We start from the raw sequence: 13,397 nt of genomic DNA on the forward strand, positions 1-13,397 counted from the left end.
CTTCATTTGACATTTATGACTTTGATTTTTATAGGTTCCACCCTTATCGTGGACTGCAATATAACAGACAGCAAAGAGAATACAAACCCGCGATCCTGGAAGGTCAATAACACTTTGGTGGAGGATTACTATAGTGAATCCAAACGAGTCAGAGAAGGAGTTGAGTAGGTGTTTTGCTTTCCTCGCTTCTCTGAAAGCTAGCAAGAATTTCTCTGTCTGGGTTAATTGGGTGCTACTACTGCTTTTTCTTTTCTGAATACATAAAGTTCTTACTGCCTCTTCACCATTCCTTTGGGCTTTGTTTCTTGTTGTTGGTTCACAATGAGTGCACAGCCAAGCTTCTGGGTCAAAAAGGGGTGGGCGACTAGCTGCTGTCAGTCCCATTTACAACCTGGGTAGGTAGATGATGTAAAATGTGAAGTGTATGGCAAAGTGATAAGCTCAGTTTCCCAAACTGAGCTACCCAAACCAGTCTCACTCATTCCCACTGAGTTATAGCCTGAACCACAGGCATTCAAGGGTTAACTAACACAATAAGTGACCACCTGGGGATTCCCGGGGAGAGTTGCATCATCATTAGCCAATCAGGTGTCTAAACCAGGAGAAGAATGACACCAGAAGAGAGAACTTGTGTGGGGCCTTGAAGCCCAGATGTGTTAGGACAAGTGGAGAGTACAAGACCCTTAGGGCTGGGGATGGTGTCCCTACTAACAGAACCACATTTTCCTGTCGCCTTCCAGGAGAAAAGACAGATTTGGAGCCACTCAGTCAACACACCTCAGTGGAGCGTTCTTATGGTAGAATTATAGTCCAAAGTGTTCTCCAGGAAAGAACTTTATTCTCCGAAATAAGTGTTACAGAATGTGTCGGGTGCATGGGGTTCATGTATTAATGTCTGGCTCTTTTCTTTTATAGAAAATGGATATCTTCTCAGCAATATAAGTTTTACACGGTAAATATAACCTTCTTAGAAGTGAAAAAGGAAGATTATGGCCATCCTTTTGTGTGCCACGCTGGAGTATCTGCGGCGTACATTATTCTAGAACCCCCAGGTAATGCTTCAATGGGCTGCATGCTGTCAGATGACGGTGAGGACACACATGTGAAAGAGAAGTGATGTTAAATGCCTGATGGGAAGCCACAGGGTCGTATTAAATAGAGAAACTAAGTATGAAATCCAGTGCAAAGCTGATGCATTGGCCTGATAGCATTCTTGGAGTAAGGCTGTGGTTTTATGGTAGTATGCTTTGAAAATGCCATATTAATAGACAATGAGATTTCATGCATCATGATTCCAGAAAAGAGAAAGTTTCTTTTGTTAAACCTGACTGCTCAACTTTTATAGCCATTTCCTTGTGACTTTTTGCTTTTAGGTTAGTATAAATAATTCAACATGCATATACAATGTTTAAATATATTTTTATCATGTAAATTTTGTAAAATTATCTACAGAGGCTAAATCCTGATATTTAGAGGAAGAGGGCTTTAAACTCCAGGTGTGTGCATAAATTGCACCCAACACTGTACAGAGCTTCTTGGTTCTCCACTGGAGTTAATAAAGCCAGGAATAGATAGTCAAGGGTGAAATTATAACCTTGGGGGAAAAACTTTAAATTTGTAACATACCAGGGGAAGTGTGTGAAGCCCTTCATAAATACTGATGTGGGGCTTATTGAGACATCTTTTTTTTTTTTCTTGATTCTATTAGTATTGTCTTTTTTTTTTTTTTTTTCCCTTGGTTAGCTACGTGCAAGAGTAGAGAGTTTGAATTGCCAGTGATCCTTAATGATAAATTAAACCCATGTTTGCATGCATCCTAGCTAGGAAATATTTTTCTAAACTCAACATAAAACATTAGTCCAGGGTTGCTGGGTGGAGGCAGCAAAAGTGCCTTTGCCCCTGCCAAGTTCCCGAGGTGATGAGCACCCATCACCTCCCTCCACATAGCGATGACTGAGGATCATCCCCCGTGGGTGAAAACAAATCCCGAATCGCCAGCCATCTTCTCCCTTCCGAGGTGGCAGTCCTGCATTTCCAGCTGCCCACTGGACTAAAGATCGAAAGCACACTCATCCTCTTGAACCCGTTTCCTTTTCATTTTTCCTGTCTTTGTTAACTATCAGTAAGATCTGGGGAGGATCCTGATGCCGTCCTCCTTCTTTCTCAGTTAGCTGCTGAGTTCTGTAGATTCTTCCTGCACGGTTCCCGCCTGCTGCACTGTCCCCTCCTTGCCACTCTCTCCAGCAAGGAGATGCTGCAGTGGTGACAACCAAGGGCTCTAGGGACCTGCCTCCTGGTTCCGATCCTCGCACTACCATTGTATTAGCTGTGTGAGTGCAGCTCTGTTAGTCGACCTCTTTGTGTCTGAGTTTCTTTATCTGTAAAATGAGGATGAGAATAGTACTTCCCTCCCAGGGTTGTTCTAAGAATCATTTGGGATTTTTTAAGAATATGCATATCATATGACAAATAATTATATAGCAAACACACATGAAACTACCACTTGGATCAAGGCAAATGGATATCATCAGACCTGAAAAGCCCCCACATGTCCTTTTAATAGGCTGTAATTGGCATATGCAACAGCAAGTTTCCCTTTTACTTCTCTTTCAGAGTCTCTGAACAAAGTCCATACTCCTTTTGAATTTATTCATTAATTTCCTCTTTCCAATTCCATGAACTTTTAACTCATTTATAGAGCAGTGGATATCAACACCCCTAAATGCAATAAATGGGCCACCTTGAAATTTCAGTCCATTGCTCCTGTCTACTTCCCAGCAGCTTTTTGAGTCTCATAAATACCAAGGGGATGGCCTTCTTCTTGTGACAATTTACAACCCCAGATCCCTGCAGTACACACAATAGGCTCCCAGACATGAAGAGGTGGCACTGTAACTCTAGAAGGAATTAGAACAGAAGCAGGAAAAGGGTGGAAAGAAGGACAGATGGGAGGAGGGAGAGACAGCCCAATGGTGAGAAGCTGGAGCTTCCAACAAGGGTGTAAGGATGGCATTGGGCACCCTTGTGAGGAGCAGTTAGACTTGACTATCCTGGGACTTAATCATTGGATTTTAAAGCACCACATGTGTTTTCGGTTATGTGCTTTTTAAAGGTAGGTGATAGTAAATAAGGAAGTCTTTGGTCTCAATACGTTTACAATATGGCGTGACCTAAAGCACGCTATGATAAACTCTTTAGTGAATAGATTAAAAAATGAAAGTGTTGTGTATGGGGTGGGTAGAGAAGAGAGAAACCCCCCGGCCTCCCTCCTCCCCACCATCCAGGTGGGATTGGAGAATCAGGAAGGGCCCAAGAGGAAGTGGTATTTCTGGTGGGTTGTGAAGAATGGAGGATTTCTATTCTTCTCCCCTTCTTCCTCTTTTCTAATTTCCTCCTTCATAGAAGCACCTTTGGGGGAGGCATGGGGTTCGGGGTTGTGGTAAGGCCGAAAGCTGCCTTGTTCCTCTTCTTGGATCTGTAGGAGCATGTTTTCAGGGACTTGGAGTTCCAGAGGAACTGGTTCTGCTCCTTTTTCATCTGCCCTGCCACTTTTGTTCATACTTCCTCCGTAACGTGCTCACAAAGCAGAGCAGGATGGACATGCCCTTTCCAAGAGTGTGTCTCTCTAGGTGAGACTTTGTCTCTCAATCAATCTTGCAGAGCAGACATGGTCTGTAGGGAGACAACTGTCGGCTCCTTATTGATGACAGGAGTCCTGGCACTCAATTTGGGGTAACTGGGAAAGCAGCTACAACAGTGGTTATTAATTGAGAGTGTGTAGCTGAGAAACTGGGAAACTTTTCAAATTAAGCATGCTCAGTCCCCACCCTGGGAGAGTCTAGTGTTGATGCAGTGGGACCCAGCCATGTATATTTCGGAAGCAGTTCTGGTTTGCTTAGGAATCATGATCCATCTACCAGCAATAGCTGGGACCCTGCAGAATTTTCCTCTCCCAGGTGCCCAAGAGCCCAAAACATGCTCCCTTAAATTCTCTACCAGAGCAGATTATTCTACTCCCATACCTATTATCTAAATTTAAAGAAAAATTTAAGCAGTATCCTCAGCACTTTGACATCTAATACGTTTTTATTTGGCGTTTGTAACCTGATCTGTATTGGTAAAGGATATAATTGACTTTTTTTCTTTTTCTTTTTCTTTTTTTTCCTGCTATCTGTAGCTCCAGATTTTCAAGCTTACTTTATAGGAGGATTCCTTGCTTTGGCAGGTGTGGCCGTGTCTGTTATACTCATCTACAACATTTTCAAGATTGACATTGTGCTTTGGTACAGAAGCGCCTTCCCTTCTGCTGGGACTGTCCAAGGTAAAATGTGGGTAATCATTGAAAAAGGCCACCTAATTGGTATTTGCTTCTCCATACAACCATTTTAACTGTGTGCTACTGTATTTTACTGGCTTGCTTTTCATGTTTCATGGCAAATTTAGAGGAAACAATCTCCCTGAAACTTCTTACACTCCAGAGAAATAATTTATCCATGATCATCAGCACCATTGCCTCAAATAAATCTTGCATGTATTACTGACCAGGTAATCATCTGGATCCCACTGCATCCATTTTAGAAAGGTTCTCACATCCATCAGTGCTGCAAAAGAAGGAAATTTCTCCTGGAGCAAAGTGCTGTCCATCCATGATAACGCAGCTTCAATGCAGTAGATGCCTGAGCACAATGTACATTACGGAGATAGGCCAGCTGGTTGGCGCTGCCCCTTTTTCCAGACACAGTACTCGGTTCATGAAAAGATCATAGTCCAAAACGCTCATGTCTAGGAGATAAGTCTCCAGTGCTCAGTCTGGGTGAGTGACAGACTTGAGTTTGAATTTGAGTTCTCCACTTGTTCATTCTGTGGTCTTGGACAGGTATTTAATTTTCTTCTCTATCTCAACTATTTAAAAAAAAAAGGGAAATAATAGAAGCCAGCCTTATAAAGTGTTATGGGGAGTAAGTGAGCTAAACACAGGAGAGCATTGAGCAGGGCTCTGTGGCAGAGGAGGGGCTCCATTGCTTTCTTAGAGGTCAAAAGCAAGTTGCCACCCACCAATCAGTTCTGGAATCTCTGTGTGGTTTGTGACACTCCCACGTGGCGCCAGCTCAGATGCTGTGGGACAGGTGTTTCCCACCATGGTGGATGGACTCTTTGTGATATTTTCTTTTCACCTGAGAATGGCTGTGAACTACTAAGGCCTTTAAAAATATAATAAATCTGCTTTCCTTTCCCCTAATTGGATGAAAAAAAATAATACATGGCAGTGAGAAGTCTGTGTAACTGGCATGTGTAGAGAGACATGAATTTTAACTTTCATTTCTGGAGACTTGCATGCTAATAAGTGCAGGAAGTGGGGGGTGGATCTGCATGTCTGAGCAAGTTTAATGAGAGCTTAATACATTGGATTGCATTCGTTACATTCAGGACCTCATTTGCATATAAAAAGCACTATGCAGATTGTCATCCACAAGTTTTATACAAGTAGATGTCCAAATGTGGACTTGATTCTAACTTGAATTTCAGGACTCAATATTGGCTATCCTTGGGCCATGAAGAAAGCCACAGTCTCTTTTTTAATGAGAAAATTCATTTATCAAAATCAGGTGTTTCTAATGTTGGCGATAGTCCAATTAGACACGGGTTTTTGTATTTTTTGCAGGCTGCATATTGTTGGCAGCCCTCGCTGTCGAGGTTGCTGTGTATAAGCCCGAGGCCTACCTGTGTTTGTCCTTGTGTCTGTGTCTGTTTGATTCCAGTCGGTTGAAAGAAGATAATTCAGTGGACCACCACTTACTGTTTTCTGATGCAAAGACGGGAGCGGTTTGACCAAGGGAGGGCCAAGTGGGCTTGGCTGGGATTCCTGTGCTCCGTGTGCCCCTCGCTTCCCAGACTCACTGTGACTCCCAAGGAGGGTGACCACTGCCATGACTTGGGGTGTGCATGGTGCGTGTGGACACTGCTCTGAGTGAGGTCAAGTTTAGCAGGAAGAGAAAAAAGGATTAGTGACTCACCCCAGCAGCTGAGACAACTCAGGGAGCCCCACCCTTGGCTGGGGCGGGCTGCAGCCCACATCAGAAGCCGTGGGAGAGGATTTGGAGATCAGAGCTGACGGACAGTGTCCTTTTTTGTTTGATTGATTGTTTTCAGATTCAGAAAAGTTAGTGTGTATTTTGTGACAGACTCTCGGCAGCTCCATCTATGAGAACTGTCCCATAACGCCCCTTTGAGTATGGCTGGGGATGAATGGCTTTTACAACGCGCTGATGAGGAGACGCTAAACTTTGGGCCAGATCCTGTTTGTTTACAGCTTGGCTTCTCTTCAGGATATTTTGTGTGGTCTGTGGGATCGTACTAAGCAGATGGAAGAAGTAGAAGTAAAAGGGAGGGGAATTGTGTTCTTTAATGATAAGCTGTTTACTCTAGCTTGCTTAGTCAAGCCTTGAAACACTGTTAATAAGTTTATCTAGATCATAGAATTAAGAGCCACTGACCAGGTGACTGTGTAATTGAGAAAACCTTGTAACTGACCCTCCCTTTATCTAGTGCATGGACGGATGAGTAAGAAAATGGAGATAAATAAATAAATAATAGGGGGTGGGGGATAAGGGGCATGGTATGTTTTGTATGTTCTTTTTTATTTTTATTCTTATTTTTATTTTATTTTTTGGAGTAATGTAAATGTTGTAAAATTGATTATGGTGATGAATGCACAACTATATGATGATACTGTGAACCACTGATTGCACACTTTGGATGATTATCTGGTATGTGAATATATCTCAACAAAATTAAATATACAATAGAAAATTCATGAATAGGCTAATAAAAATATGGATTAAAAAAAAAAAGAGGGTCATTTACTGGTCTTGCTAAAGTCAGCAAGTTCTATATAGCCCGATTAAATTATAGGTGCTTTGAAAATTCTCCTGCCAAATGAGCATATGTACAACAATAGAAGAATAAGTTTTCAAATCTACTGGGGAGATTTGTATGTTACCTCCTCTTATTCCAAATAGGTTTGAGGAGGCTGTACATGAAGAGCAGAATGATATTAAAAACAAAACACATACAGTGAACAAGGCAAAGAGAAACAAAAGGTGGAGTGATGAAAAAGAGTTGAGAATAGAGTTAATTACAAATATTGGATACTTTGGAAAGGTGAGTTTGCTTTAGAAGATAAATCAAAGACAATCACAAGATTCATTGTACGCTTTGTATAAAACCCCTTCAATTGCTCATGAGAGAATATGGCTTTTCCTGAGGCTAATTTCTGAGGGAAATATTTTAGGGGACTCTTCACTTTAAAAGGGTGCAGTAGAGTTCTGGAAGAAGATGACAGCATAGAGAGGAGTGGAAGTTAGTTAGTCCCCCTGGAACAACTAATAAACAAGCAGGAACAGTTAGTAAATAATCTGGAATAACTGCTGGGGGACAACTGTGACTGTCCACATATCGTACACCAACTTGGATTGGGAAGAATGCCAGAGATTGCAGCATAAAATCTGTAAGTAAAAACTGTGGACCCGAGCCAGGAGCCCCATCCCCCCATGGCAGCCCTAACTACAAAGCCTTGCTGTAGTACAAAGTAGCACTCTCCGAACAAGCGAATATGCCTCAGTCCAGCTTCAACAAGGATTTTAATTAACAAATTTGGACTGCTTAACACAAGTGACAAATCCCCAACAAGCAGACAGAGGCTTTTAGTGACAACTGACGTTAAAGAGACAGAAGACTTCTCTGTCTGGAGAGAGGAGTCCCAGAGGACCAGGTGCTATCTCTGGCTGTGTGAACTGGGTGGGGTCCTGGACTGGCTCTGAAAGGGGGCTTTATGTTCCTTTTTCACTCTTTCAACCCAAGCAGCTCCATGGAGAAAGCCTCGGCCACTTTCAGTTTGCAGCATTCTGACCCAGAGAGGTGGACATAAGAGCCAGAGAGATAAAGAAGCTATTCAAATGCAGATGATAAGTTCCTAAGAGGAAGGAGGTGGTGCCCAGCTCTACTACCAGCCTTCCATTCAGAACCAGACCCCAGAGCATGGGTAAGACAGCCAAAACAGAAACTAAGTGGGCCACACCTCCCTACACCAGTCAGGAGTGACAGGCTGACAGGCACCACCTGCTGGGCAGGTTAGGAAAAGCACAGCGGTTTGAGGCTTCACAGGGTGTGCCAATCTTCTAAGACACACCCTTAGGGAAACTTGATACTGAATATTGCCTCCTTCTGAGACCTGAGCCCTATCTGGTCTTGGAAAATCTGTTTGGGGTAACCAAGGAAATGAGATGCTTAGACAACAGAAAATTACAAGCTACACTAAGAAAAGTGAAGTTATGGCCCAAAGGAACAAACTTACCCTTCAACTGAGATACAGGAATTGAAACAACTAATGCTAAATCAATTCAAAACTTTAGGGAAGATGTGGCAAAAGAGATGAAGCATATAATGAAAGTACTTGGCAAACATAAGGTAGAAATTGAAAGTTTGAAAAAATAGCCAGCAGAATCTATGGTAATGAAAGGCACAACACAAGAGATGAAAGACACAATGGAGATATACAACAGCAGATCTCAAAAGGCAGGAGAAAACACTCAGGAACTAGAGAACAAGACACCTGAGAGCCTACACACGAACAGACAGAGAAAAGAATGGAAAATATGAACAATGTCTCCGGGAATTGAATGACAACATGAAACACAGGAATGTACATGTCATGGGTGTCCCAGTAGGAGAAGAGAAGGGAAAGGGGGCAGAAGCAATAATAGAGGAAATAATCAATGAAAATTTCCCATCTCTAATGAAAGACGTAAAATTACAGATCCAAGTAGCTCAGCGTACCCCAAACAGAATAGCTCTGAATAGGCCTACACCAAGACACTTAATAATCAGGTTATCAAACATCAAAGACAAAGAGAGAATCCTGAAAGCAGTAAGAGAAAAGCAATCCATCACATACAAAGGAAGCTCGATAAGACTATGTGTGGATTTCTCAATAGAAACCATGGAGGCAAGAAGGAGGTGGGGTGATATATTTAAGATACTGAAAGAGAAAAACCACCAACCAAGAATGCTATTCCAGTAAAACTGTCCTTCAAATATGAGGGAGAACTTAAAATATTCTCTGACAGACAATGACAGAGTTTGTGAACAAGATACCTGCTCTATGGGAAATACTAAAGGGAGCACTATAGACAGAAAGGAAAAGACAGGAGTGAGAGGTTTGGAGCATAATTTTGGGTGATGGTAGCACAGCAGTGTAAGTACACTGAACAAAGATGACTGAGTATGGTTGAAAGAGGAAGGTTATGAGCATGTGAGATGCCAGAAGGAAAGAGGAAAGATAAAGACTGGGACTATATAACTCAGTGAAACCTAGAGTGCTCAACAATTGTGATAAACCTGTACAAATATGTTTCTTTGTGTTTGTTTTTTTTATTGAGATTGTTCACATACCATATGATTGTCCAAAGATCCAAAGTGTACAATCAGTTTCCTCCAGCACCATCATACAGCTGTGCATCCATCACCACAATTAATTTTTTTTTCAATTTTTAGAACATTTTCAATACTCCAGAAAAGGAATAAAGACAAAAAAAAGGAAACTCAAATCCTCCCATGCTCTAACCATTCCCCTCCATTTTTGATTCATAGTATTGGTATAATACATTTGTTACTGTTGATGAAAGAATGTTAAAATACTACCAACTGTAGTATATAGTTTGCAATAGGTGTATTTTCCCCTATATGCTTCTCTATTATTAACTTCTAGTTATAGTGTCATACATTTGTTCTAGTTCATGAGAGAGATTTCTAATATTTGTACAGTTAATCATGGATATTGTCCACTACAAGATTCACTGTTTTATACATTCCCATCTTTTAATCTTCAACTTCCCTTCTGGTGACATACATGACTCTGAGCTTACCCTTTCCACCACCTTCACACACTTTTCAGCACTGTTAGTTATTCACACAACGTGCTACCATCACCTCTATCCATTTCCAAATTTAAGTTCACTCTAGTTGAACATTCTGCTCATAATAAGCAGCCTCTCCCCATTCTTTAGCCTCATTCTATATCCTGTTAACTTATGTTTCATGTCTATGAGTTTACATATTATAATTAGTTCATATCAGCAAGACCCTGCAATATTTGTCCTTATGTGCCTGGCTTATTTTACTCAATTTAGTGTCTCAAGATTTCTTCATCAACCTATTTTTTTAAGACAGTTTTGTTTACACACTGTACATTCTGTCCCAAGTAAACAATCGGTGGTTCCCTGTATAGTCACGTATTTATGTATTCACCACCATCACCACTATCTATATAAGGAGTCTCCATTTCTTCCACAAAGAAGGAGGAAGAGTCAAAGAAGGTAGAGACAAAAGTAAAAGAAAAAATCAAGAGAAAAAAAAAACATGACAGCCAGAAAGCAGCAAAAGGAAAGATAGCATTAAACTAAAGTGGAATAAAGAGTCAGACAACATCACCAAGGCCAGGAGTCCCATACCCCTGCCCCATTCCCCCCTCACCATATACAGCCAGCTTTGGTTTACCACCCCTGCTACATTAGAGGAAGCATAATAATATGCCTCTGCTAATGATAGTCTCTAGTTTTTATTGACTGTACCCCTCCCCCAATCCCACCCCATCTTCAACACCTTGCAATGTTGACGCCCATCCATTCTCCCTCATGTAAAAACATTTTTGTACCTTTTATCACAATTGTTGAACACCCTAGGTTTCACTGAGCTATACAGTCCCAGTCTTTATGTTTCCTCTTTCCTTCTGGTGTCCCACATGCTCGCAACCTTACTTTTTTAACCATGCTCACAGTCATCTTTGTTCAGTGTACTTATATTGTTGTGCTACCATCACCCAAAATTGTGCTCCAAACTTCTCACTCCTGTATTTTACTTTCTGTCTATAGTGCTCCCTTTAGTATTTCCCATAGAGCAGGTATCTTGTTCACAAACTCTGTGATTGTCTGTTTGTCAGAGAATATTTTAAGCTCTGCCTCATATTTGAAGGACAGTGTTACCGGATGTAGGATTCTTGGTTGGTGGTTTTTCTCTTTCAGTATCTTAAATATATCACCCCACTTACTTCTTGCCTCCATGGTTTCTATTGAGAAATCCACACATAGTCTTATCAAGCTTCCTTTGTATGTGATGGATTGCTTTTCTCTTACTGCTTTCAGGATTCTCTCTCTATCTTTGACATTTGATAATCTGATTGTTAAGTGTCTTGGTGTAGGCCTATTCAGATCTATGCTGTTTAGGATTCGCTGCACTTCTTGGATTTGTAATTTTATGTCTTTCATTAGAGATGGGAAATTTTCATTGATTATTTCCTCTATTATTGCTTCTGTCCCCTTTCCCTTCTCTTCTCCTACTGGGACACCCATGACACATACATTCTTGTGTTTCATGTTGTTATTCAATTCCCAGAGACATTGCTCATATTTTCCATTCTTTTCTCTGTCTGTTCCTTTGTGTGTAGGCTTTCAGGTATCTTGCTCTCTAGTTCCTGAGTGTTTTCTTCTGCCTCTTGAGATCTGCTGTTGTATGTCTCCATTGTGTCTTTCATCTCTTGTGTTGTGCCTTTCATTTCCATAGATTCTGCTGGTTGTTTTTTTTGAACTATCAATTTCTCCCTTATGTACGCCCAGTGTTTTCATGATACACTTCATCTCTTTTGATGTATCCTTCCTAAACTTTTTGAATTGATTTAGCATTAGTTGTTTCAATTCCTGTATCTCAGTTGAAGTGTAAGATGGTTCCGTTGACTGGGTCATAACTTCATTTTTCTTAGTGTAGGCTGTGGTTTTCTGTTGTCTAGGCATCTGGTTTCTTGGTTACCCCAGTAAGGTTTTCCATGACCAGAATAGGCTCAGGTCTCAGAAGGAAGCAATAGTGTCAGGTTTCCCTGAGGGTGTGTCTTAGAAGATTGATACACGCTGTGTGGCCTCAAGCCACTGTGCTTTTCTGCCCAGCGGGTGGCACCTGTCAGCCTGTCACTCCAGACTGGTGTAAGGAGGTGTGGCCCATGGCTGTTTTCCCCCAGACTCTGGAGTCTGGTTCTGAATGGAAGGCAGGTAGTAGAGCTTGACACCACCTCTTTCCTCTTAGGGAAGATGCACCCCCTAGAGTGATATCATTTGCATTTAAATAGTCTCTCTGACTCTGCTATCTCTGCCTTTGTCTGGGTCAGAGTATTCGGAACTGAAAATGGCTGGGGCTTTCTCCACTGAGCCAAAAAGGGACAGAAAGTCCCCCTTCAGGGACAGTCTGCGGCCCCCCTCAATTTCACCCATCAGCTAGAGATAGCACTTGGTCCTCTGGGATTGCCCTCCCTCCCAGAGAGGTACTCCAGCTCTCTAAGGTTATTTGTCAGTAAAAGCCTCTACCTGCTTGTTGGGGATTTGTAGCTTGTATTGAGCAGTCAACATTTGTTAATTAAAGCCCTAATTGGAGCTGGACTGAGGTATATTCGCTTGTTCAGAGAGTGCTGCTCTCTATCACAATCAGGCTTTGCAGTTGGGCTGCTGTGGGGGGAGAGGGGTCTCGGCGCGGGTCCACAGTTTTTACTTACAGATTTTATGCTGCTATCTCAGGCATTCCTCCCAATCCAGGTTGATGTCTGATGTGTGGACAGTCACATATGCCCCCCAGCAATTATTCCAGATTATTTACTAGTTGTTCCTGGTTGTTTATTAGTTGTTCCAGGGGGACTAACTAGCTTCCACTTCTCTCTATGCTGTCCTCTTCAGACTGCCATCCACAAATATGTTTTATCATTAAGGAGAACAAATTATTATCAACCTTGCAAGATATTAAAAATAGGGTGGTATTGGGGGAAAAATACAATCAATGCAAACTGGAGACTATAATTAGTAGAAACATTGTGTTATGCTTCCTTTAAGGTAACAAAGGCAACATTCCAAAGTTAAATGCCTGTAAGGGGGGCATAAGGGAGGGGTATGGGACTCTTGGCATTGGTGATGTTGTCTGACTCTTTATTCTACTTTAGTTGAATGCTATCTTTCCTTTCGTTTCTTCCTAGCTGTCATTTTTTTTCTCCTTCTTTTTTCTTTTTCTTTTGTCTCTCTACCTTCTTTGACTCTTCCTCCTTCTTTGTGGAAGAAATGGAGATGTCCTTATGTAGATAGTGGTGATGGTGGTGAATACATAAATACGTGACTATACAGGGAACCATTGATTGTTTACTTAGGATGGAATGTATGGTGTGTGAACAAAACTGGCTTAAAAAAATGGGTTGATGAAGAAACCTTGAGGGCAATATATTGAGTGAAATAAGTCAGGCACATAAGGACAAATATTGCAGGGTCTTACTGATATGAACTAATTATAATATGTAAACTCATAGACATGAAAGT

The 13,397-nt window shown here is 41.5% G+C and overlaps 1 protein-coding gene across 1 annotated transcript in view; it reads left to right on the forward strand.

Moving 5' to 3' along the window:
• The window catches only part of IL1RL2 (interleukin 1 receptor like 2), a 46,817-nt gene that overhangs the window by 25,738 nt on the left and 7,682 nt on the right, over positions 1-13,397 (forward strand). Inside the window, exons 8-10 of the mRNA XM_037806975.1 lie at positions 35-164; positions 916-1,052; positions 4,178-4,321. Of these exons, the coding sequence (XP_037662903.1) occupies positions 35-164; positions 916-1,052; positions 4,178-4,321 (411 nt within the window). The remainder of the gene's footprint in view (positions 1-34; positions 165-915; positions 1,053-4,177; positions 4,322-13,397) is intronic.

The sequence above is a fragment of the Choloepus didactylus genome, chromosome 17 (assembly GCF_015220235.1).
Source record: "Choloepus didactylus isolate mChoDid1 chromosome 17, mChoDid1.pri, whole genome shotgun sequence".
Taxonomy (NCBI): Eukaryota; Metazoa; Chordata; class Mammalia; order Pilosa; family Megalonychidae; genus Choloepus; species Choloepus didactylus.